General features: G+C 35.0%; 3 protein-coding genes and 1 long non-coding RNA gene across 5 annotated transcripts; 3 read left to right on the top strand and 1 right to left on the bottom strand.

Annotated features, from left to right (window-relative positions):
- Window positions 1-490: 490 nt before the first annotated feature.
- On the bottom strand, window positions 491-14,825 carry LOC124444787. 2 transcript variants are annotated; one of them, XR_006948018.1, is made up of 5 exons: window positions 14,703-14,825; window positions 13,415-13,484; window positions 10,892-10,995; window positions 5,325-5,518; window positions 491-1,671 (listed from the first exon to the last, which is right to left on the bottom strand). XR_006948018.1 is itself a non-coding variant. In XM_046995441.1 (3 exons), the coding sequence occupies exons 1-3, from the start codon at window positions 10,895-10,897 to the stop codon at window positions 1,539-1,541; spliced, it is 333 nt and encodes a 110-aa protein (XP_046851397.1). In that variant the 5' UTR covers window positions 10,898-11,142; the 3' UTR covers window positions 491-1,538. The 2 variants fall into 2 exon arrangements, 1 of the variants encoding a protein (XP_046851397.1); XM_046995441.1 differs by lacking the exons at window positions 13,415-13,484; window positions 14,703-14,825 and having other exon boundaries at window positions 10,892-11,142.
- LOC124444791 lies at window positions 8,447-9,346 on the top strand. Its single transcript, XR_006948021.1, has 2 exons — window positions 8,447-8,626; window positions 8,902-9,346. It is a non-coding gene; the product is annotated as an uncharacterized LOC124444791 (long non-coding RNA).
- Window positions 14,826-16,055: 1,230 nt separating the features above from the next.
- On the top strand, window positions 16,056-18,362 carry LOC124444784 (galactose-3-O-sulfotransferase 2-like). The gene is made up of 4 exons (XM_046995437.1): window positions 16,056-16,360; window positions 16,549-16,785; window positions 17,156-17,612; window positions 17,709-18,362. Exons 1-4 carry the CDS (start codon window positions 16,188-16,190, stop codon window positions 18,258-18,260), a joined length of 1,419 nt encoding a protein of 472 aa, XP_046851393.1. The 5' UTR covers window positions 16,056-16,187; the 3' UTR covers window positions 18,261-18,362.
- A 599-nt stretch (window positions 18,363-18,961) lies between these two features.
- Window positions 18,962-21,657, top strand: LOC124444786 (aquaporin-8-like). Its single transcript, XM_046995439.1, has 4 exons — window positions 18,962-19,393; window positions 20,388-20,514; window positions 20,831-21,042; window positions 21,149-21,657. Exons 1-4 carry the CDS (start codon window positions 19,185-19,187, stop codon window positions 21,324-21,326), a joined length of 726 nt encoding a protein of 241 aa, XP_046851395.1. The 5' UTR covers window positions 18,962-19,184; the 3' UTR covers window positions 21,327-21,657.
- The last annotated feature ends 3,341 nt before the right edge of the window (window positions 21,658-24,998 follow it).

The raw sequence follows: 24,998 nt of genomic DNA, 5'->3' as shown, positions 1-24,998 counted from the left end.
GGCTACCTGGCTTATCAACTTCTTGAACATTTTCGGACGAGAACGACAATCGATCATGAGCAATATTGTTTGATACATGTTCGATAGATGTCGTTCCACTAGAGACATCATTTACACCAGATGTAGATGTTGACATACATGCATACCTATCACACCAGGTCGAGGCTCTTGACTTACACGTGACTTCCAGCAATTCGCCCTCTCCATGAGAGGACTGAGCCAATGACACCTTTCTTGGTCCAAGACGCATTTTAAGTTTTCTGACGTCTTCATAGTCACATGATTCAATCCAGGATTTTGTCTTACTGCTTTGCGATGTCCAAGTTTCTATATCAAGTAAACTATCCGCCGACATACGTTTCAAGCTCGAGGATTTTTCATCGTTTGAACGATCCTTTCGAGTCGCCGTCAAGGTGGCTACAGTCTCCGAAGGTTTCAAAGAGTCCAACGAGAACTTTACGAGAGATGTTCGTTTTAAAGTACATTTTCACAGGTGCAATCCATGTCTTTTGTGGATAATGTATCGCTTGGGTGCACATAAAGTGGAGAATATCTAAAAAATATCAACGAGTGGAAAAAGCTTAAACAACCAAGAAGAATGGTAACGATTTCCGTGTTAGGTTCTTGATCAGTCATTTGGGTGATTGCAACAACACCGTGTGGAACACCAAGCATAGAAAACGTCACAAAGCCTGCAAGAATCAGAGAGATATCGCTTCGAATGTCGATAAAACATGTCGTTGAACGAGATGTGGCAATCCTACGCCATAAAAGAACGCAAATTTGCAGGAGGATTACGAAAGAAAACCAACTCCAGTAGACCACACGCTATGTACATTGACGTGGCAAATACCATATCATAGTTTGCAATGCAAAAGTTCTGCCAAGATGTAATCCGCGTCCAAGGTGGAATAATTAATAAAAAAGAAAGGACCCACGTCTCGCACATGTATAGGACAGAGCGACGAAACGAAAGTCGTAGAGCAAAACAAAGCTTAAATCCAAGCTTTGAAAAACGTTCAAGTATTATCAAAATCAACACAATTACCAAAGAATATATGCCAAAATGTTTTAGCAAGTAAACAGGACTACAAATTGGCATTGGCCAGTTTTTGTCATCGAACGTTTGCATGTGATGGCTGTCAGCAACGAGAAGAACCATCACACTTCCGGTGATGAACAAATTTGAAAGGCCAAGCCCAAGATAAATATGTTAAGCGGTTTCTCCCGGTACGAATGCGTGAAAATGCGAGTTATGATCAATGCTATGTTTGATATTAACGCTGAGGAAGTTATAACCCACAATGCAACGCGAACCGTGGTCTTATCACCCAGAAATCTTTCGCGTTCTGGTAGCCCATCTGTACAATTTTCCATTCGAGTACACACCACACAGGTACAGTAAGAGTAGTCAAACAGACTGTTTTCACCAAAAACACAACGTTGTTGGGGACAAGCTTCTCTCCTCGACACAGCTTTTGTATAATTACAACTTTCACAGGTTTTACCAATTTCCACAGTCACGTATCTAAGATTTCTCAAAGTTCCAAGAACAAAGACAAGTTTGTACGTCGGCAACCACGAAGACGTAAAACTTTCAGTGATGGAAAATTCACCAATTGTTCGTTTTGCACGTCAAAAGTATCCCCATTGTCCGCATTTTGAAGTTCTCTGAAAACATTATAACACCTTAAGTTAAACATGAATCACAAAATTCGTGTATAATCTAAAACAACGAGCCACGATCGCACACTGCGAAGATCCAAGTATGTCGACAGACAGTTTGGGGATTTTAACCTTTATATTCGCTGTTCAAGAAGTGTTTTACATAAGCCTTTATCAAATGAATGCAAAAGTTTAGTTGTTTCTCGCAGTCAAAGTAAATTTTTCAACACTTTTCTTTGTTTAACTTAAACAACTTTTTTCTCCCTATTTTTGGAATAAATATTCACGGTGGTTATAATCCTCGTAGAATAGGACTAGAGGGTCGTAAAACGATGAGTTATTGAGACAGCGGGATTCCAAAGGTAACACTCTGGTGACCTTAATCTCCACCAATAAACTTAAATTTTCAAGATGCCAAAAATAAAACGAATGCTTTTGGACAATTATTCTCTTCAAGCATGGAGCCTTGTATGGCATAAATCCCCGCAGACGTAATGTCGCTAATGGCCACTTATAGGTTTTTTTAAACGACACTCAGACGAGATCGAAAGGCTTGTGAAGCAGCCGTATGGAGAAGACTTTTAATTCCTTACAGCTACAACAATGACGACAATAAGCAACGAATTTTCACCATGAAAATCATAAATAGCTTCTGAATGAAAACTTATTCAACGCATTCTTTCTTTGTTTTCTAGAATTGAACGCAAAAAGAAAACGAAAAATGTAGTCGTTCAAGCTAACTTCAAGCGCAACAAAAATGTATTTAACATCTCCTCGTAAACGAATAATATACGAAAGATTTTGGACAAATGCAATGATTAGGAAATGATTACGAAACACGAATTATATCCAAATACTGCCTAGGACAATGTTAGCTAGCTATTCAATCAAGACAAGTCAGGACTTTTGCCATTCGTTTTAACTTAAAATTCTTTACCCTGACTTTTATCTGTCACCAAGTAATTTTACAATGATCAGTTTGACCAATTATTTCTCGTGAAATCAAAGAACCTAGTTATGAAAATATACAAGTTGAGGGTCACGAAGGAAGCCTTAACTCTTGACGATTCAAGAAACTTCACCTTGCGTCATGAACAATGTGCATCACTCCATTGTCCTCCACATGAAAACAAACAAAACCACTTTCGATATTTTGACAAAACCATTTTGACATTTTAGCTACGTCAGTAAACTTGGCCATTTCTGAAACCTGACCATTTCTGTAATGGATTATCACTGTCTTAGCTACGACCCTTGGGTAATGTGGACATTTTTGGTTCGAACTACGGATACAGTACACTAAGATTCCTTCCTTCATTGGTCAATGTGACGTTTTAGGCTCAATTTTAAATACCGTGTTTACTTAAAAAACAATAAACAGAGCAGAGAACACGTCATGTGTCGCATGCATTGTGTTCATTTTCGGTACTTTAATGCATTCTTCGTATTTTTTATTAAAAAACATAATTTCGCGTGGATAGGAACTTTGTTACAACAAAGCAATACAGTACTATTCAAAAGGCTTTTACGAAACGAGGCGCAAAAATATGATAATCAGTAAGTGGAGATGAGAAAAACATCATTGAACATCATGAAACAAACTGGATTTTCTCTGCGTGTTGAAATATTTAATTGTCAATTGTGTGCGATTCATCACACGTAAATGATGAAAATAATATTTTATAAAATATCACGAGAAAATCTTGTGTAGACAAAAGCAACGAAGAGGAGTCTGAAGGTCATATTATATGCAATGAATTTCATTCCTATGATGCGCTGTAAAGATTGCAAAAATTCCACATACATTCCTTCAAAATTTCAAATCAAATAGTTTTAAAGCAAATGGGAAGAGTGGTGAAATACTGTTCACGTCCAAATTACATTAACAAAGAAAAAGCTTTAACTAACTGACCGACTGAGGGAAGATATTTTCTCAGTAGAACACCAAACAGAGCGTTGAGCAATACAATACCCAGAATAAATCAAACTCTATCGCAAGTCTTGACTTTTGAAGGTTCAACTAGTGGCTAAGTAAAAATATAGCACGCGCAACTTGCGATTTAATACAAGTAATCTTGCAATCACTTTTTTAAATACGCATTTAAGCCATGCAGCATATACAATGGAAGATAAAATTGCAGTCCCTCGAAAGAGATAACCGGATTGTGTTGACAAACAGTTTCTAATGTAGCTGAACATAAAAATGCAGTAAAAGATACCTTTTTCTCCAGATGATTTGAAGTATGAACGAGAAAATTTTTATAGAAGAGCGTTTGCACAAGTGTGATGTGTTAAGAAGATAAAGCCAAATGACTAACGATGCCGTGATACGACCTCAACAAGGCTAATACCAAACTTTATTGAGCGCGGCGAGAGAAGACTACCACACTATTACGTAAATCCTCTTAGAAGGAGCGATATTTGACGATTGAAAGAGATGACCCCTGACTGTTTCCAAAATAAAACAGTCAGGTCTACAAACAAAGTCGAAAGGTCAATGATTTAGGATACGAAACAAATTAACTTAAAGACATATCGTTACACTAAGTAACTTCTTTCGTAAGAGAATCCAAGAAAATGAAGAGCTTTACTAGCTAGTAGTAGAATTTTGAAAGAATTTGGGTGTCGGCTAAATTCATTAATCTTTGCCGGCATGTGGATAATAGGAAATGTTAATTTTAACCTAGTAAGTACGGTTGCGGTGGATGTTCGGGCTTAAGAAGGGTAAACACCACGCAATACGTTATGGATTTAACTCGTTATCATGGTTAGGTCGGGTCGATGATGATGACAGAATCATCACATGACACCAAATGAGACTGGACTGTTTCCCATCAGCATGAATGTTTTCCATTTAAAGTATAACAAGATCAACATTACAATGTTCGTGGTGGAGCACACGATAATTGGAAGTTTTACACGTATAAGGTGTGCGAAAAACGTGAAGTATTTCAAACATCGCAATTCTAGAGATGTGGATATTGTTCTTTGTGTTTGTACTTTAATTCTAGAGATGTGGATATTGTTCTTTTGTGTCTGTACTTTAATTCTAGAGAAGTGGATATTGTTCTTTTGTGTTTGTACTTTAATTCTAGAGATGTGGATATTGTTCTTTTGTGTTTGTACTTTAATTCTAGAGAAGTGGATATTGTTCTTTTGTGTTTGCACTTTAACAACTCAAATTTATTACGAATTTCAGACTAAAGCCAAATCACTGCTAAGGCAATACAAAGCAAAACTTAACGACAATCACGAAGCCAGTGTTTCTAGCATACGCTAAATGGTCAAGAAAGACAGCGAGACATTTTTTTTTATCCCATTAGAACTAATTGAAGTATGCTTTTGTTGTGTTTTTTTTGTAATGACAAAATGAATAGAGAGGAAACAATAAGTATTATTTCCTTTCATTAACAACAGTATATTTATATATAAGACGAGACCTTGACTTCCTTGCATGGAGTCACGCCATTCACGAGTTTAACTCGCGAGCTATTACGTCATTATCAATTTATGCTGTCATGTAGAAGATAAATTTCTTCGAAATGAACGAGTTTTAGCCATAAATGGATACAACGAACACAATGTGCTGCGACATTCAGAGAATGTTAGGAGGAGGGGAGACCTCTAAACAATAAAGACAAACACAAATCTACACTTACAGTTCAGTTATGTCCTTTGGAAGTTTCGACAAGACTACGGCAAGATTGTGGTCACCAACTTCACGACATTTCATGAAATTTCCCAAGCATGTGCAAAGCGAGTGACATGTGGAGAACTGGACACTAGTCAATCTCCCAACCATCGCAAGACATATGAGCAAAAGTCGTGTTGTTGTCGCGACGTCATCCATGACCTGTAAGAAAATTTTAAATGTTTGTACATTGGCCATATCAATGAAAGGCTTTGTTGCTCAACACTAAAGATTGTAATTATTTTCATATCACAAAATAATGGACGTTGAGATTCGTTTTAATCGGAATTCCTCCCTAAACAAAATATCGAAGGAAAAATTCCATTGGGACTTTCTCCTTCATAAAAATATTGATAGATAAATGTCTGAAGAGTGAACAATCTTTCTTGGGTCGTGGATCTTATACTCAAATAACTTAATTTTTGTTCACTTTGCTATTATTGCGAGGCGAAACCTCGTATAGCTCAAAACCTTTAGAGAAAGAATTATTGCGAGGCGAAACTTCGTATACCAAAACAGCTTAAAACCTTTAGAGAAAGAATTATTGCGAGGCGAAACTTCGTATACCAAAACAACTTAAAACCTTTAGAGAAAGTATTATTGCGAGGTGAAACTTCGTATACCAAAACAACTTAAAACCTTTAGAGAAAGTATTATTGCGAGGAGAAACTTCGTATACAAAACAGCTTAAAACCTTTAGAGAAAGTATTATTGCGAGGTGAAACTTCGTATACCAAAACAACTTAAAACCTTTAGAGAAAGAATTATTGCGAGGCGAAACTTCGTATACCAAAACAGCTTAAAACCTTTAGAGAAAGAATTATTGCGAGGCGAAACTTCGTATACCAAAACAGCTTAAAACCTTTAGAGAAAGTATTATTGCGAGGCGAAACTTCGTATACCAAAACAGCTTAAAACCTTTAGAGAAAGTATTATTGCGAGGCGAAACTTCGTATACCAAAACAGCTCAAAACCTTTAGATAAAGTATTATTGCGAGGCGAAACTTCGTATACCAAAACAACTTAAAACCTTTAGAGAAAGAATTATTGCGAGGCGAAACTTCGTATACCAAAACAGCTTAAAACCTTTAGAGAAAGTATTATTGCGAGGCGAAACTTCGTATACCAAAACAGCTTAAAACCTTTAGAGAAAGTATTATTGCGAGGCGAAACTTCGTATACCAAAACAGCTTAAAACCTTTAGAGAAAGTATTATTGCGAGGCGAAACTTCGTATACCAAAACAGCTCAAAACCTTTAGATAAAGTATTATTGCGAGGCGAAACTTCGTATACCAAAACAACTTAAAACCTTTAGAGAAAGAATTATTGCGAGGCGAAACTTCGTATACCAAAACAGCTTAAAACCTTTAGAGAAAGTATTATTGCGAGGCGAAACTTCGTATACCAAAACAGCTTAAAACCTTTAGAGAAAGTATTATTGCGAGGCGAAACTTCGTATACCAAAACAGCTTAAAACCTTTAGAGAAAGAATGACTTTTAAATTGTGTAATAAACAGCTAACATTGAACGATATTGATGATATTGTGAGAATATCTTTAGCCGATTTTGTTGTGGAAAACAACTGCTTACATTTGAATATTTATCAACACTCAGCTGGATGACAAAAACACAAAAGCGAAATATTTTGTGGGAGGAAAAAGGCATGGCTGTATCTTTCTTTACGAATTCGCTCAGCGTATTTAATACATCGTCCAGCGATGTTTTCGAATTATCTTTTGGATGTTAATTCCCCCAAGTCAGTAATGATAAAGCGAGGATATTCTCAACATCACGAATGAACGTGGTTCAGGTGTTGACAATGTGAAAGTTGAAACAAAAACAAATATTAACGATCAATTAAACAGTGTGTGTGTGTGAATTTTACCGACGAAATGACAATTTGACGAAGTATTTGTAAAAGTGATCAGCAATCGATACCGACATTTGGAAACAAACAAGAAAACAGCTACTAAAAGCACGAAAAGTGATTGAACACCTTTTAATCTTTCACCTTTCCCCCTTTTTTGCAAGATTATGCAAGAGGCAAGAGTAATTATTTATATTAGTCTTATCTACAGTAGCAAAATAAACGAATGATTTGTCCAGTAACAACGGTCAATTTATAAATTTAAGTTCTACTGGCTGGAAAGGTGCTGACGAAAAAATACAGACAACAATAAAATTTTTCAAATTTTACACTACACATAAATTTGAGGTAAGGTATAAAAGAACATGCAAACTGCCTCAAACTAGAATCCTTAAAGAGTCTATATCTTCTCTATATCCTTAAAAAGGCGAGTGTGCGAGAAAATACTTTGGTATAACCTTTATTACACATAGATATTCGATTTATTCCCGACTTTTATAGAGTAACTTATTAGAATATTTATCACATCAAATTAAAGAAAGAGTGGAACACAGAAACGAGCTATTTATGTTCCTTACCCCGAAGAAAAGTATGACGAAACATCACAGGCTTGCAATCTCTGGCAGTTACAAAGGACAGACTACATGGAGAGGTTTTTAAATCGTTATCTCTTTACAATGACAATGTGTTTGTGTCGAGCTTATCATTGCCACTCAATTCGAACAATATCTGTCTTAGATCTTTTACAAACTATGAGTTGCCTGTTTTAAAGACGAACTGTTTTTACGATAGTTTCAACAGCTACTTCGCTTTTGAACCTTTCACAATGTTAAATTCTAAGGTATATTACTATAAATTCTTAGTAATCATGCATTACATCTTTGCTATGAATTACTCATGTATTCAAGTTGACACGTGAATGTACTGTGTACAACTTGGACATAAAATCACTTTAAGAACAGCGTACTTACAGGAAACTACATCGAGACTCCACAAACTGTACTTTACGAAAACGAAATCGTCATTTACGATGTTTTCGAGGGTTTGTTTTGAGCTTATAATGCCGAATTAAATGAAACCGTGAACGCAAACGACAGGTTGCATCGCGTCATCAATATGCCCTCGTGTCGTAATGAAAACATTTGCAAATTAATACCACTACAATCTACATGAATATCTATATAAGTGACGTTTAAAAATAGCTTTGTCGTAATGAATATAAAAGGTGACGAAAAGCTGTAACGAAGCCCAGACGACGCAATGCCGGTACCTTTACAACCAATTCTACTCAATCCAAAGCAAAAAGTAATTATAAGGTGATAAGCTTCGGAAGTGAAAACATTTTATCCAATGAAACAACAAAATACATGACCGTGAGAATGAACATTTTTAAAGCTCAATGGTGAATATAAATCACACATTTATAAAGTATTGTAAGTCCATTTGAGTTAGCAACTTGTTTGTACTTTTAGAAGAAGATTGAAGTACAGGATAGCGGAATTTTTTGAATCAACATACAGTTTGTCTCCTTTGCTATAGCATTAATCTATATGAAGCGATAATTGATTAAGATTGACTATGTGTAAGATAAATTCTAAATAAAGGAATTAAAACATGTCTGGATTGTTTAAAGGATGTTTTATATCTTTTATCTGCTTAAGACACTTCTATTTCTAGATGAATTGGTTTAAAATGTACATAGAAAAGAATATGATCGAAAGGTTGAAGAAGCACAGTGAAGACGATCGCTCAGAATAGAAGTGTATAGTGCTATAGTTGCAACACAACTAGTTCTAAATCTCAAAAATGAAACAGAAACACATGAAATAATTATTGAAACTATACACTAAATATGATCTTCGTTATGTTTAAGGGTATGTCATCCTACTCTTTCCATAACTACGTTTAAGAAGACTTTGGACGAGGGGTATGTCATCCCAATCTTTCCATTACTACGAGGGGTATCTCATTCCAATCTTTTCATAACTACGTCCCTCATTAAGAAGACTTTGGGCAAGGTGTATCTCATTCCAATCTTTCCATAACTACGCCCCTTATTATTTATACTTAAAAAACATCTATATATTCATTCAAAAATAAAATGGTGTAATGAGAAACACAATTCTTGCCTCGTTTTAATAATAAAGCTCGTGTTTCAATGGTTACTGATGGGCTTTGCCAGACAATAACAATTAAATGTCTGAATAAGTCAAGATATATTACGATCCTTTTCGCTTTTTGTCGAGTGAAAATTTCTCTACCTTAAAAATTTATGAGCAACAGAATAGTTTCTGTCATTCTGTGATCTCGTTGACCACGTCGTTAGCAAGTTGCAGAACCGCACAAACATGTCATGGGGATATTTTAAAGTCTTTGATCCACATGTCTAGCATGCAGACATAGTTGACAATCGACTATAGAAATTGTGTCGACAATCGGCAACAGGTTACACTTAGTACGACAACAAAAATGTATGATTCACATTATGTTCACACGTTAAATATCTGCCTCTTGGGAAAGATAGTTTTACAAAAAACATGAATTAAACAATGAACACGATGAACATTTGAATCACCAGCAAAATCAAAAGTCAACATAAAATCTTCGTATTCATCACAATAATTATTGTTGTGAAGCAGACAAAAACAATGTACCGCACACAAACACACCATATGACAGCTAGACAATGTCACACTGTAGCTGTTAGTAAGATGCGGAGTGAAAATAGGCGATGATTTTGTTTTAAATAAAAGGATTTCGCAATGGCCTATGCACACCTCCCTCGGAGAAAACATTGACCGAAAGATGCCTCTAATGGATAAAACAAACATTTCAGTTAAACGGTCTGGGATGCATGTTTAAATGAAACTTATTTGATAAATCGGAATTTTCCAAAACTTACAATCACATTAAAAACTGCAATACATCATCGAGTGTTTGCATATTGCAAAAGGAAAATTTCAAAGGTGAAAAGTGCCTGAGGCACAATAATTGCTCAAAATAATTGACAACGAAGAATACACAGAGTACGGCATAAGTCTGAAATAAGAAAACGGATGACTGGAGAAACGTTGCTTTTATTGTAGTTGATTGTGTTACGTTGTCAATCACCACGCTTATTCACAAAGAAAAAATGCCGCCTCACGCTTTAGTGTGTGGTACATCTTTAAAAATTTCTTTTAGCACATCTTCCTTTCTCATTACCCTTAATATAATGTTACTTTAAAAGGCTATTAGTAACTAAATATACTTTATGTTTTGTTTGACTTATGTACGCAATCAGTTTAAGACATTAAGTTCAATAATAGACATGAGCTGATTGCTTTAAATATCGTCTCTGCTTCAACTGATTGCGATAGTTCTTTTTTGTTATTTGCACGAGTTGCGAAGAACGCGAAACTAATACTTTGTCGATGGCTTACACGTTTGCCAAAGTTAGAAGATTCATGCAAACAAATTCACTCAACAAGTTGACGTTCAACTCATTTTCTCGGCGATAATTCTCGTATTTCAATACACATTCAACTCTGCCTAAGACATTACAAATGCCGCAAAGCTTACTTAGCGATACCAACATACAACCAAGTTCACTCACCGATGCATGCTTCATAGGCGAAAAAATTTCCTTCAGCTACATAAACTGTTAAAAAAGAAAGCTAATTTGTACCTTCATATCAGATCTCGGTTGTTTAAAATGTGAACGTGAAACGTTCTTCACATGGATTGCCTGTCATTTTTCTCAATTCCACTTCATATATAACTGTCCATAAACTACAAAAAGAGAAAAGTTGGAATCTTTACTCGCTGTGACTTCACGACCACATGCGCGTTTCATGCATTTCAGCTTTTCATGAGTGTTTTTAAAATGGCGCATTAGCGGTGAATGTAACCGAAACCACATGCAGGTTTTTCTACACTAAATTGATGACAAAATGCCAGAGAAAATGCGACTTAAATGCATTGCGTCGCTTCATCGAGAAACCGCGCACAGCGTGCTTGGGCAGCTTGATGGTTGTCTGACAGACAAGTCGTGGCATACACGCGTGGCTCGTGGGAAGTGCTGTCACGAAATTCCCAGTGTATTGAAGGGAATGGGTTAATGAAATAAAAAGCTCTTTGAAAGTCTGATTTTCATATATATACTGTACTGGTTTGGGCAGTAACTGACTTATAAATTACTCAAGACACACATTACAACAATAATTATCGCCCAGTTGTCATCGTGCAAGAGAAATTTCAGCATGGAGGCAACTTTTAATCGGTTTATTGGAATTTAACATTGACTAATGCTTTTCTCTGACTTAGCTTCTAAAATTCCCTCTGAGTCTTTTTTTACTTATTTAAGAAATGGAGAAAACATCAAAGGGCATATGTAGGCGGTTTATACTGCATTTTTTGGTAACAATTTGAAGTTATGCCAATAGCCCGAAATCAGAATCAAAGACCTAACAGAGACAAAATACAAACCCAACCCTCTGCTCACATCTACAACGACACTAAGATTTAAAATTTAAATAGTTGGAATGTTATTATTTGTAGTTGTTGGTTATAGCGCTGTGCTACCATTCTTTTTATTTAAAAATTTCATGTTATGGTGTTATTGAAGACGCAAAGAGGTCATATAAAAATAAAAATAAAAACACACTGATGCATATGAAATTTCAAGATAAGGAAACATTTAACTCGTCACCTTTGGCGCAAAAACAACCGAGATATCGGTCGGCGGGAAGCCAAAGTAATTTCAAGTTGCGAATGTTGTGTGATTATGGTTAAATAAGAACAGATGTTCTTTTTTCATTAAGTAAAGTTCTCGCATCTTTTAGACATTACACAGCACTGAAATGGACGATAAGAATGATTTCCGTTGCCTCTTTCGGCAATTCAATAAAAATCCAACGTCCGTCCTCGTGCGTGGCAAAATATATCTTATTTGCTGTGAATACGCCATAAAATAGCTCATTTTTAAATTTGTAATAACATTATGAATATTAATAACGAAAAGAGCCATTTTACGCCATGACAAATGAAGAATCAAAGAACTATGAACACATTAAATATATTTATATAAAAACCAACGTGAAAAATACTCAAACCCGAAAAAGTGTGTTTTCTCTTATGACAAAAAAACGTTAAAAAGGTACTTGTATAACCAAAAACAATGGCCATGAAAAAGTGTATCGTATGTTTAGAAGATATAAAAACCAAAATAACTGATGACTCATGTCGGTCTATAATAAAATCAAAGTAAAATTAAAACAGATCTTTCATATCTACTACCTCCCCTGACGTCTATAATGAAGGCCAAATTAGCGATTTTCATCAAGTTTATTGGCAAAGAATTTTGATTTTATCTGTATCGAGGCAGGTGAGTAAACTCATAACTATTCGTCTTTGACGTTCATGGTCAAATAAAGTAGCGCTAAGATAACTTTTCATGCTGATATCCTGTCATGTATAGCCTTAAGTATACTCGAGACAGAAATGTATATGCACTGCCTTCACACACTGAATGCAACGAATCAAACTATACCTATAGTCTTTGGAATCTAGATACAGGGTTGTACATATAACGTACAAAAAACGCTCCAATTCATTGCAATTTGCAAAGATTTTTTGTAACGACATTCAAAACAAATTGCGTAAGCACGATTTTCAAAACTTTCAATTTCGCCTTTTGAATTTTCATGATTTCAAAATTTTAAACCAATCCAGGGTCGAAACTAATCCACAGATAAAGGCTCAGTCAATCAAATTGTGAGGCAGATCTTATGAAACATTAGTTCTATGTTTCAACAACTTGGTTGAAACTTTTCACTGCATGTTTAGGCTATGTGTATACATTTAATCAAGCATTCAATCAGCCAATCAGTTACGAGACAGGAGTATTGATTTGCAATGATGTCAGAGATTACATAGTTAACACGTGGTATTATCTTTATGATTTGCACTGAAATATATTTTCTATGACATATTATGAGCACTTTATCCTTGAAAGCAATCTTTCATTTTACTTGAATCCAGAGTTCGCTTTTCTCATAAACGTGATGATTTCATGAGTTGATAGTACAGTATATAAGAAATCCCTTGCATCAATATTGTAACAAAACAAAAGCTTTTCTTCAAGCTAAATTCATGCATGACCGAATACGATATATCGAACTGTCGAAAATATTTAATTTCTGAAACTTACAGTTGAAACAAAAGATCCTTGTCCACGCAGTATCTTGCCATGCCGAAGCTGCTTCATGCGGATTTTCATTCTAAGAATACGATTTTGTTCAGTGTATTTTCAATTCAATTTCGACAAACGAGTTACTTGGAAGATACAACAGACATATAAACACATAAGATGTTCTCTACATACGTATAAACAAGCTGCAGTGTATTTGTGTTCACAAACTGAAGTTACTCGCGGTACATTGATGAAACAATGGAGGGAACAATCTTCGGAAATTTGCAAAACATGTTTTTGTACTCGTTCTTTGTGTACAACTTTGTAAGCACCTCTTTAAAATTATAGTTTCCGTCTTTTTGTTCTCAAGCATATTAAAATCAGAGGAAAACAAACTGCATGAAATGTTATTGAGGACGAATAGCTTCGTCATGTGAACACAAGAAACTGTTTTCGGTTCACACAAGGCTTCACATACAAAACATATAACAACACTCTCAATCCATTCATGCTCATGGCGATGATTAATGATAAATATACTGAATGTGTAAAAGCAATAGAATGATTTCTAACATATAACGACAATATGTAATGGATCGCGTAATAGAACGCAGTCCCATTTAGAATCACAGTTAAATAAACATAGTATCTCAGTGGGATGTATGCATGACTCAAGAGAAACATACATGAACTCGAAGAAAAATGATTATATGTTAATGGTGATAAGTATTCGTTTTCAGTTACAAATTATTGCGTGTGAAATTATTACGAACATGAGAATTAACGAGTAGAAGTTTTTCTATCCTTATTTATTTAAATTAATAGTTGAAAATGTAACTCTTCGGGTCCTAATAGCTAGATTGCAAAAACAAAAAAATTTGCTGTATACAAAATCTTCCCATGCATTTATGTATAAATTATATTAAAAGCGAGTCAGTCGTTGAGGTTAATCAATTTTCGTGTTTAACAGTAAAAGTCTGCACACAAGATGTAATTGAAGCCATATGCATCATTAAACAATAAGGAAAACCATTGTTTTTTCGTTGAGCATTGTATTTTTAAGTAATGGCTGGACATACTCGATTTAAAATACTGACTGTTGACGTTCGCAAACGAGTATTCATTGTACAACGCTCTCAACAACAAGGAACAAACTTAAAGTACCAAGCGCTGCATTTATTTATGGAGCTAAGTTGTTGACGGAATGCCAAATTTTAATACATAGCTGCATGCTACAGCTAAAATCAGATGCCTTTTGTAAGCAGTTAAAGTCAAAAAGTACTTTGTTTATAAAAACGAAACTCACCATGTGGCAAACTTGCAGAACACTGAGAGCCTTTTAAAGAAAGAACTTGCCACACCAAATGCGTGCTGTTAAAAATTTGCCATTCATATGCAAATGTTCTAATCGTTTACCTAATATCGTCTGTTTTTAAATGCATTCTTAATGATCTTTCTGTCAAGCAAGATTACAAACGATTTTGAAACAAGGGAGCTCGCGGGCTCAAATTTCTCACAATTGCAGAGGCGACAAGTATACATGTAGCTGTAAAATTTCGAGTTTCTAAGCATGGAAACACAAGATTATGCAAATATCAATGTCGGCCAAAAACCTCTCAATTGACGTTAGATTATAGGGACAAAAATGTGATATTTCGAAAGGTGGATGTAGGAACTTAATATTAAATACTGTTACCATTAAGGTCGAAATTGTAACATCATTAGCCTTCTTATCGTTTCTACAACTATAACATGTTGAAGTACTATATCATAGTAAAAACAATCAAAAAATTATCGTATTTCACCGTGCAAATTCTAATAACGCAGCACACAGTCTAAAAGGTCAGATAATTCATTCATAACTTTGAAAGTTTGTGAAATTTTTTGATGTCAATCGACAAGAAAAAAACCTATGATGGTTTGGAAATAAAGCTTTGAAATCTTTATTATATAAACACGACAAATACTTCTCAAGCATCTGGACCTAACAGGATTGTCATGTGTAGGGAAGGAAACTTCTACAAATAGGAGCCCGAGAAAAAATGTAAAGCTTTCGTTTAAGATATATAGCTATACTGAGTGGAATGGATTTTTCCAGCTCTTTTTTTCTATGATTCTGAGCAGTCAGTGTTGGAGACTACAAGAGCTATTTCACCAGTAATGTATAGAGTATTCGACTAAAGATTCAAGGGGTGACAAGAACAGACATTATAAAATAACATAAGAAAAACGTGTGCTGTAATTGGTCGATGCCTGTGTTTGGATCAAGCCATCCAAACACAGTAACCGTTTAGTAAATGTTGATTCTTAAATTGATTAACAATGGTAATGGTGTTTTTAGCAACTGTGGAATTCAACTTCATTATGTTTGTAATAAATAAACGTGCTTTGCGTTGTGAACTGTACCTTTTTATGAAATCTGTAAAGTTTATTGAAATCACAGACACACTGTCATGCGCAAAAAAGTTACAACAGATAAATAATAAAAATATTGACGTAGGTACATTAAAGGATAGGTAGGGATGAATAAATAAATGCCCGAATCCCATCAACTAAGTATTTGTGGTTTGTTGTTCGCAGGTTGAAAAATATATGGAGACATAACATTCAAAATAATACAGGCACCAAAAATTACCTGCAGTCAATTGGTATAGCTGCTTTCAATCGCTCGTGCTATTGAATGAATCAGCAAAACGTTAGGATGATGGAAGAATTTCCAGCATTTGTTTTGATTTTGTGATCAACTATAATTTTGATTGTTAAAACAGTGAATGAATGATCCTATCGAATAATGGATAAAATTTTGGTATCAACTAAAAGGATCGAGTCACGCGATAAATGGAGAAGGCTGTTGTTGAGATTGCTAAGTTTGGCGGCAACAATTGCATGTATTGCCTTGATTTTGCCTTCAACAAATTTCACAGATATCATAGTGGAAAAATTCTCCGGAAGGAAATATACAAGGTACATACTTTTGTAGTTTCATTTATAAGTTTTTTAAGTTGCGGATGTGGATTACCATTTGCAGGCATTTCAGACTGATTAATATTCCCTTCAAACACATCACTTCGGAAGTGAAACCGTTACATCTTTGCCGGTTCAAAAACTAGCAATTGTTCAACAAGTGCATGTTTTTCACCTTTTTATATGAGAGCGCGAATGTTCAATCTTCGAATTATCAACGATAAAAACTACTTCACAAATGAGGAATACGAAGAATTAATGAAATCTTACCTTCGAAAGCAATCCTTTGATAACGCGTCTGTAAAATTAGCAACAACAACTGCTGATCTAGAGGAGCCTTTCTTCGAGTTGGTGGAAGGAAGAAATGATTACTTGACCACAAACAGGGAGTTTTCGTATTTCGACGATGCAGAATCTTCTATAAGGTAATAAAAAAATTATAATCTCTTCGAAGGAACAAAGGTCAGTAAGTATCCTCGCTTTTCAACAAACATAATAGAAAACATACTTCAGATGGAATCATCTTTAAAAACAATGTTTGGACTTTATTTCAAAGTCATCATCAAGCTAAGTATAAGGAAATGACTTTGAAATAAAGTCGAAATATTGCTCATGAAAATCTATTGTCAGAATAACTAAATTCTTGAGTTGACAAGATGATGCTTTTTGGAGTATGTTTTCTCAAACTGTGTGAAAAGCTACGCAATCAGTTAAAATATAGGAAAAATATTTGTATGTCGTATAACAAAAGCTAATTACACTAGTTCCAGTCTAACACGCATAATTTTTCTTCAGTGACATTGCTAGCAAACAAACATGTGAAAAACCCGTCCAAAACATCCTCTTTCTGAAAACTCATAACACAGGCAGTGACGTGGCAACGAACATATTTAACCGCTTTGCAGATCTCCGCCAACTGCTCGTTGCTCAGCCAACAAACGGCCTTTCGTCATTCTATTGGCCAAATAAATTTCATTGGCGCTACATGGACATGCAAAGATTGGACGGTAACCTACCCAACATGCTTTGCAACTACGCCCGCTATAATGCTAAAGTCATGACACAGTTCATGCCAGCCAGCACGCGTTTTGTTAGCATGCTCCGAGATCCGCTGGATCACTTTGTGAGCGTTTTTGAACAACTAAATATTGGAAAACGTTTCTTGGAAATGAAACCAGAAAAGTCTTTGAGAACATTTGTTCTTAATGCTAAAGTATTTCTACAGCAAGCAATAAGAAAAGGACAGTTTTATGTAAGTAGATTCCTGCATATGTATTTAATTAGCTCTCTCGTGCATGCTTGCAATGTACATCAATAGCACATCGCTCTAACTGAAATTTTTGTCAAGGATTCCATGAATCTTCTAAAAAATGGAATGTTCTTTGATCTTGGCTTACCTACGGCCGAGTATGAAAATGAGGTTGCGATAACGAACGCCATATTGGACTTGCACAACAGATTTACCATAGTCCTCATCTATGAGTATCTGGATGAATCATTGGTCTTAATGAAACGCAAGTTATGCTGGGATACAGATGACGTCATCTACTTCAGTACAATGATACCACTTAAAGAGAGACAACGTGAATATCCACGTGAAGTTGAAGAAGGGATGAAAAAGTGGAACAAAGCTGATTTCAAGTTGTACGAATTTTTCAATGCAACCCTTTGGGAAGAGATCGCGAAGGAAGAAAACTTTCCGATAGAAGTATCAAAATTCAAAGCCAGAAGAAGAGAGATTGAAAAACAATGTACAAAGGGTTCGGTTGCTGCTCAGAATGCAACATTTCATTTTGCTAATGAAATCAGAACACACAAACGACTTGGATTAATGGATATTTGTAGGAAGATGAAAATGGACGATCAAGAATATTTAGAACACTTTCAGAGACTAGCATGAAAAATACTCTCGTTCATACATAAAGTAAATACACAAGAGAAAAGCAAACAAATTAAATATTTGGAGAGAGTGCACAATACCGTAGTAAAGCCCTCAAAACAACTCTTGTTAACTGCTTACTGCATAAGATTTTAATCGCTACAAATTTTTTTTCGTACGACAAGTGATGCCTTCCTCACGTATTCAGGAGAATATTGGGTAATGTCACAGAATGTTTGCCAACGTCTTAAACGTCAACGGAAAAGAAATTCAGTACATATATATTGTACATTTCTATGAATAACTAAGAAAGAATTTGTTTCTAGGTCAATGTCAGAAAACTCTATCAAAAAGAAAAGATTCCAGGTCAAGATTCTTGATCTCTGCTAACGTTCTCTACCATTCTTGATATTGTCAGAAATTAGCTGTTAACTAGGACCGAAAGAAAGCACTTAACACGAAATAAGTATTTAGCGTTATATAACTCTTTCGTATGAGCTCAGAACGTGAGTTCAATGTACTAGAACGCTATTAAATTTTGTGATTATTTTATTCACTAGCGAAGAAGTTATTTACAACAGTCGTGAGTATTCTATATTTTACAATTTATTTACAGGCTTTTTATATATTTGGCTAAACAAGGTGCAGTTATTACAAAGCGGATATAATGTACTTGAAATTTGAGTTGTTTTACGTAATTATAAAGTTAAAATCTAGATGAATAATATACGCACGTTATGTACGTCACTACAAATATATATACAGGATGTGTGTACAGGAAGATAGAAATATTGATTGCGTAGATTATTTCAATAGAATAAAGAGAACTATTTTACCCAGGATGTCCGTGACACTTGGGTTTAATATGCATACATGTTCTGATTTTTGATTTGATTGTTGCGCTTGATAAACACTGAGTTCACTAGCTCCGGTAATTTGAATAAAATGGAAGAAGACCACCGTTTTACCATCGAGGAACAACCACCAAGATCACAATTTGAATCGTCTTTATTTTTCAAATACATCCGACCATGTATTGCCGAGATGTTTGGCACTATACTCATAGTCTTTACTGATATATGTCTTGGATGGAGCAATGCTTTAGCACATGGTTACTTGATATTTGCGTTAATCGCTGCAACTTCTTCTGTCAGGTATATGCAAAAGTAAAACCAGGATGATTTTGTATTATCATCTATTTTAGTCTCTTGCTCTAAACTATACTCTATACTACTCTCTTGTCTCTAAATTTATTCTATATTAATATCTTCTCTCTCGCTCTACTCTCTTTTGCTCTCTTGTTTAATACTTTAAAATACTGCATGTAGGCAAAAAAAATGTGAACCAGTTGTTATCACGTCATGTAAGCAGCTGAATTTTGACATTTGCTACCGAAATACAAATGCCAGAAATGAAAACAATACAACATAATACTAGTACAACTACAGCCGTCAGCTTAACTAAACAGCTGCAAATAAACTGATTAAAAAGGTACTACAATCTTAGACAATTACTTTATTCTCAGCAAAAGGGAATGTGGAATAATGCATGTCTATATTGGTGGTTTGAATTTGACTTAAGATCATCCATGAATTGTCAGATAGTGATGTCAAGATGTTGAATTTGGGGGGTAATTTGCTGGGAAGTAAGGAATTATATAACATGCTACGAGTTTGTCAAACTTGTTTGTAATTGTGTAATTTTTTGAATATCGCATTTTTAGTTTGAAATACTTTATCTAAGTATAATTACTATACTATTCGCATAAAATTGCTCATCGCTATTTTCATTTTCATCTAAACAAGGACAAGTTTAACATTTATGGAAAATAAAGAACAAGTAGGTAAAAGAGACAAAATGTTAGGGAATCTTTACTCGACATATACCCAACTCACATTCAAATGTGTGTGTGTGTGTGTAGAGAGAGAAGGATAATAAAAGCCATGGGGGTTTAATAAGATCAAATACTTACAATACAATAGGTTCAAATACAATGTGCGAAATTGTTAAAGTGCCTATAAACGAAAATTTTGCACGTTATAGTTTAATATACGTAGAAACAATGCAAATGCATTAACTCGGCTGTTTCATATATCTAATCCTCGTCATCGAACACAAATAATAAGCTGTTTGTCTTATCTTTTACAGCGGTGGTTGTTTTAATCCAGTAGTAACCCTGGCGCTAACAATCTTTCGTGGTATACAACCAGTACTTGCACCGTTGCTTGTTCTATCTCAAATTTTGGGAGGAATAATTGGCGCAGCTTTAGCCCGAGTAAGTATTATATAGTGCAATAACATATGGAACACTCACTTTAATTGAAAGTGCAATGCTTTCTTTCAAAACGAGGTATGTCGATACGTCATTGTCATTTGAAAACGAGGGCATGAAAATAAAATCCTGGGAAATAACTTCAAAAAGTTGTATCTTCAATTGCATGCACGTATATGTCTCCAATACAAAAATTGAGACGACGAAATCTCACATACTTATGAGCATTTAAACGTAAAGTAGGAAAAGTTACATGTACAAATAATGCTTTAAAAACCATTAAAATAAACTCAGTTTACATGTATTGTCTTCTTTCCAGGCAGGGATGAGCTCTGAGAACTACAAAATGAACTTTGGTGGTGTTCGTATCCTAGGAGCTAATATCAATCCAGGTCAAGGCATTTTGGCTGAAGCCTTAGCGACCTCCATTTTGGTACTCGTAGTGTTGATGGTTTTATTAGATGAGAGAAACAAGAGTAAACTCGCTCCTCTCGCCATTGGTTTGTCAGTTGTAGGCGGAATTTTAACAAAGTAAGTTTATGAACACGTTAAGGTAACTTTCTGGCCAGTATATTGCCAGAAAAATGAAGTTCTGTGCACTGGTTCTATGTCATTCAATTAAAATTTTTGCTCTTAGTCATTCGATTACAGGAGGTTCCATGAATCCTGTGCGAAGTTTTGGTGCAGCAGTTGTGAAAAATTATTGGAAACATCATTATGTCTACTGGGTTGGTCCGTTTCTTGGTGGCATGTTATCAACTTTGATGTATGGTTTTGTCTTGGCTTCACCAAACCAACTATGGCTAGTTTGGTAGAGCACTGTATGGATACAGGACTCGCATTGTAAAAGTCTTTTAATGGATTTAAACCTTCGAGGATGGAGTAGTTTATATATATACTCGGAAGCTTGAAAATTTTTCGATTTTTTTCTCTTCGTGAGATTTAATGTGTTAATGAAAAACATAGGTCCATAACGACGCTCACTTTGTCTTTAGCATATTGTTATGTAGTAGTTGAAGATTTTCGTCAGGATGTAAGCAAGATAAAAGAATATGTATGAATCGGATAGATTATTGTGAGCCCTTTGCGTATCAGTTCTCAGCAGAAACCAAAACGCATTAAAGTTCTGCTTATCGACCGATAAAAGTTATATCTTCGCCTTCAAACGTAAACATCAAATGCTTCTCCACCACTCTCTAGCACTCTTCCGTAAAATTCACAATGTTAAACTTTACCTACCTCTCCTCGCACCTTTTCATAATGTTAAGCCTCACCAGTCCCTCCCTCGCTCACTTTCATCACCAAACAACAAATTCATTGTTATTCGGCCTTTGCGTAACCTATACACGACAGCGCTTCATCGAATAGTCGACATAAGCTCCAATTATTGCAATAGCCTGAACAAAATGGAGGAAGACAACCGCTTTAACATCGTGGAACAACCGTCCAAGTTGCGAGTTTACTCGACTTTGTTTTTTAAATACATACGGCCATGTGTAGCCGAGCTGTTTGGTACAACAATTTTCGTTTTTGCAGATCTTGGTGGTATGAACTACATCAGTAGCACTGCCTTTACACATGGTCTTATATTATTTGTGTTAATCGCTGGAACTGCTACCGTCAGGTAAATCATGCAGTGAAAACAGGTCAATTTTGAACTCCTATACGTGAAGGGTCTTTGCTTTGTAAATTAGCGTGAAAGCAAATATACGCCAGATTTTATCCATATCATCTTTCTATCTGAGCAATACGAGCTTGGAGTGAAAATGAAATGCGTTCGTTTTTTTCATTTCCATACTATAAAACTAAGTACTTATTCTACCTAATTACTTCAAAAATAGACAAAACAGACAATCATTTTTTAAACTCAAGATTCGAGTTTAATTAACGATCTTGTCTCTTTTAGTTTGTAAAATGGTTGTTAGTGTGTGATAACATTAATAACAGCAAAAAAATGAACAAGACACTTGCTTAGCTGTTTACTCTGTATACAGGTGGAGATACACCAAAACATTTACCACAACTCTAAATTTGCAACTGTTAACTGTGGCAGAAATATTATGAGAATTACGTGGCTCAAAGATCGTTTTAAATCCAGCATTTTGTTGGATTTCTGAGACTTCTAACACCGCATGACTATTATACACTTCCGCTACGGTAACAAGATCCTTTTAAAACGTCTTATTTTTTATGCGCCAAATTTTTTAAACGTGCCTAAAATAGTTCTTCGACAGTTTGGCATAAACTCGTTGGGTATCTAATACTTTCAATGTGTGAAGACTTTCGCTTGGATTAAACAAACGTTGTTTGCAATTCGCATAGAATGTCGATAGTGGTCTTTTTAAAATGCTATTCAATATGAGAATTGCCAATAGTTCTCAAACACGGGTGTCGATTTATCGGTACAACAATAATTTGATCAAAATGAGGTTACGATATCGAACGCCATATTGGACTTGCACAACAGATTTACCATAGTCCTCATCTATGAGTACCTGGATGAATCGTTGGTCTTAATGAAACGCAAGTTATGCTGGGATACAGATGACGTCATCTAATTTAGCACAACGTTACCACCTGAAGAGAGACAACGTGAATATCCACTTGAAGTTGAAGGGATAAAAAAGTGGAACAAAGCTGATTTCAAGTTGTACGAATTTTTCAATGCAACCCTTTGGGAAGAGATCGCGAAGGAAGAAAACTTTCCGATAGAAGTATCAAAATTCAAAGCCAGAAGAAGAGATTGAAAAACAATGTACAATGGGTTCGGTTGCTGCTCAGAATGCAACATTTCATTTTGCAAATGAAATCAGAACACACAAAGGACTTGGATTAATGGATATTTGTAGGAAGATGAAAATGAACGATCAAGAATATTTAGAACACTTTCAGAGAGTAGCGTGAAAAATACTCTCGTTCATACATAAAGTAAATACACAAGAGAAAAGCAAACAAATTAAATATTTGAGGAGAGTGCACAATACCGTAGTAAAGCCCTCAAAACAACTCTTGTTAACTGCTTACTGCATAAGATTTTAATCGCTACAAATGTTTTTTCGTACGACAAGTGATGCCTACCTCACGTATTCAGGAGAATATTGGGTAATGTCACAGAATGTTTGCCAAGGTCTTAGACGTCAACGGAAAAGAATTCAGTACATATATATTGTACATTTCTATGAATAACTAAGAAAGAATTTGCTCTTATGTCAATGTCAGAAAACTCTATCAAAACGAAAAGATTCCAGGTCAAGATTCTTGATCTCTGCTAACGTTCTCTACCGTTCTTGATATTGTCAGAAATTAGCTGTTAACTAGGACCGAAAGAAAGCACTTAACACGAAATAAGTATATATACAGGATGTATGTAAAGGAAGATACAAATATTGATTGAGCAGATTATTTCAATAGAATAAAGAGAACTATTTTACCCAGGATGTCCGTCACGGTTGGGTTAAATATGCTTAGACGTGCTGATTTTTGATTTGATTGTTGTGCTTGATAAGCAGAGCCCTCTATTAGTAAGAGTTGGGACAAACGGTCTGGGGCGAGCACGGAGCCCCCAATTTAATCCAAGCATGACATTTTTATTCTGAAAGATCACAAAATTTTCATGCTCAGCAGAAAATGACAGACTTTTTTACTTTTTAGTTATTTAAATATGCAATGATTTGACCAAGATGCATTTGACCTTAAACGTTTTATTCCTTTATATGAAGTTATTTCACCTTTAACACTTTATAAAGTATTAAAGTTTATTTCTAATAAAGTTTGTTAAGGATTCTGTTGAAAATTTTGGTGAAGCATTTCTTTTAAATGAATACATTATTTCTATAACATGAAACATTTCTGTTGTTGAAGAACAGTCTTTTGCTATAAATGCTACTGTTTGTAGTCTTTTATACAGCATATGAGTCTGACCCAATCTTTAATTTAGTAAAGAGTTAAATTTATTGGTTGAGGAATGACAAAACTTCTGTATGCGTTAAATGATCAAACAGGGGTGTGTTGGAGGGGGCTCAGCCCCATCTGTTCAAATTCTATGCCTTGTATTGCCAGTGAAATATATATATCTAAAAGCTAGCAGCACCTAAATATATATCAGAAAGCCAGCAATATTTTAATATATATGAGAAAGGTAGCAACAGTTGTAATATACATTAAAGAGCCCAAATGGCTGAAATTATGGAGATATGCCTCTGTGATCTTATAAACAAAACCTACAATTAAAATTTCATTGAAAAGTCTAGAAGAGAAGTAATGTTCTACTTTGAGCTACAGAAGTAGGGTACATTTGTACAATTCATTACCAAAAATATATTGTACTTAGCTGTTTCAGTGAATATCCTAATTATAATTACTTCATTTTTAAATGATGAACTAAAAATACAAAATACAACATAGAAAATCATAAGAGTTTCTGTGATTTGGTGTAGTTGTTTGTTTTAGTGTGGAAGTGGCTGAGAATTGAGAGGTTTGTAGATTGA

Source organism: Xenia sp. Carnegie-2017, unplaced genomic scaffold, assembly GCF_021976095.1.
Source record: "Xenia sp. Carnegie-2017 unplaced genomic scaffold, XeniaSp_v1 HiC_scaffold_21, whole genome shotgun sequence".
Lineage (NCBI taxonomy): Eukaryota > Metazoa > Cnidaria > Anthozoa > Malacalcyonacea > Xeniidae > Xenia > Xenia sp. Carnegie-2017.
Note: the sequence above shows the minus strand (reverse complement) of the source record. Positions and strands in the feature narration are given on the sequence as shown.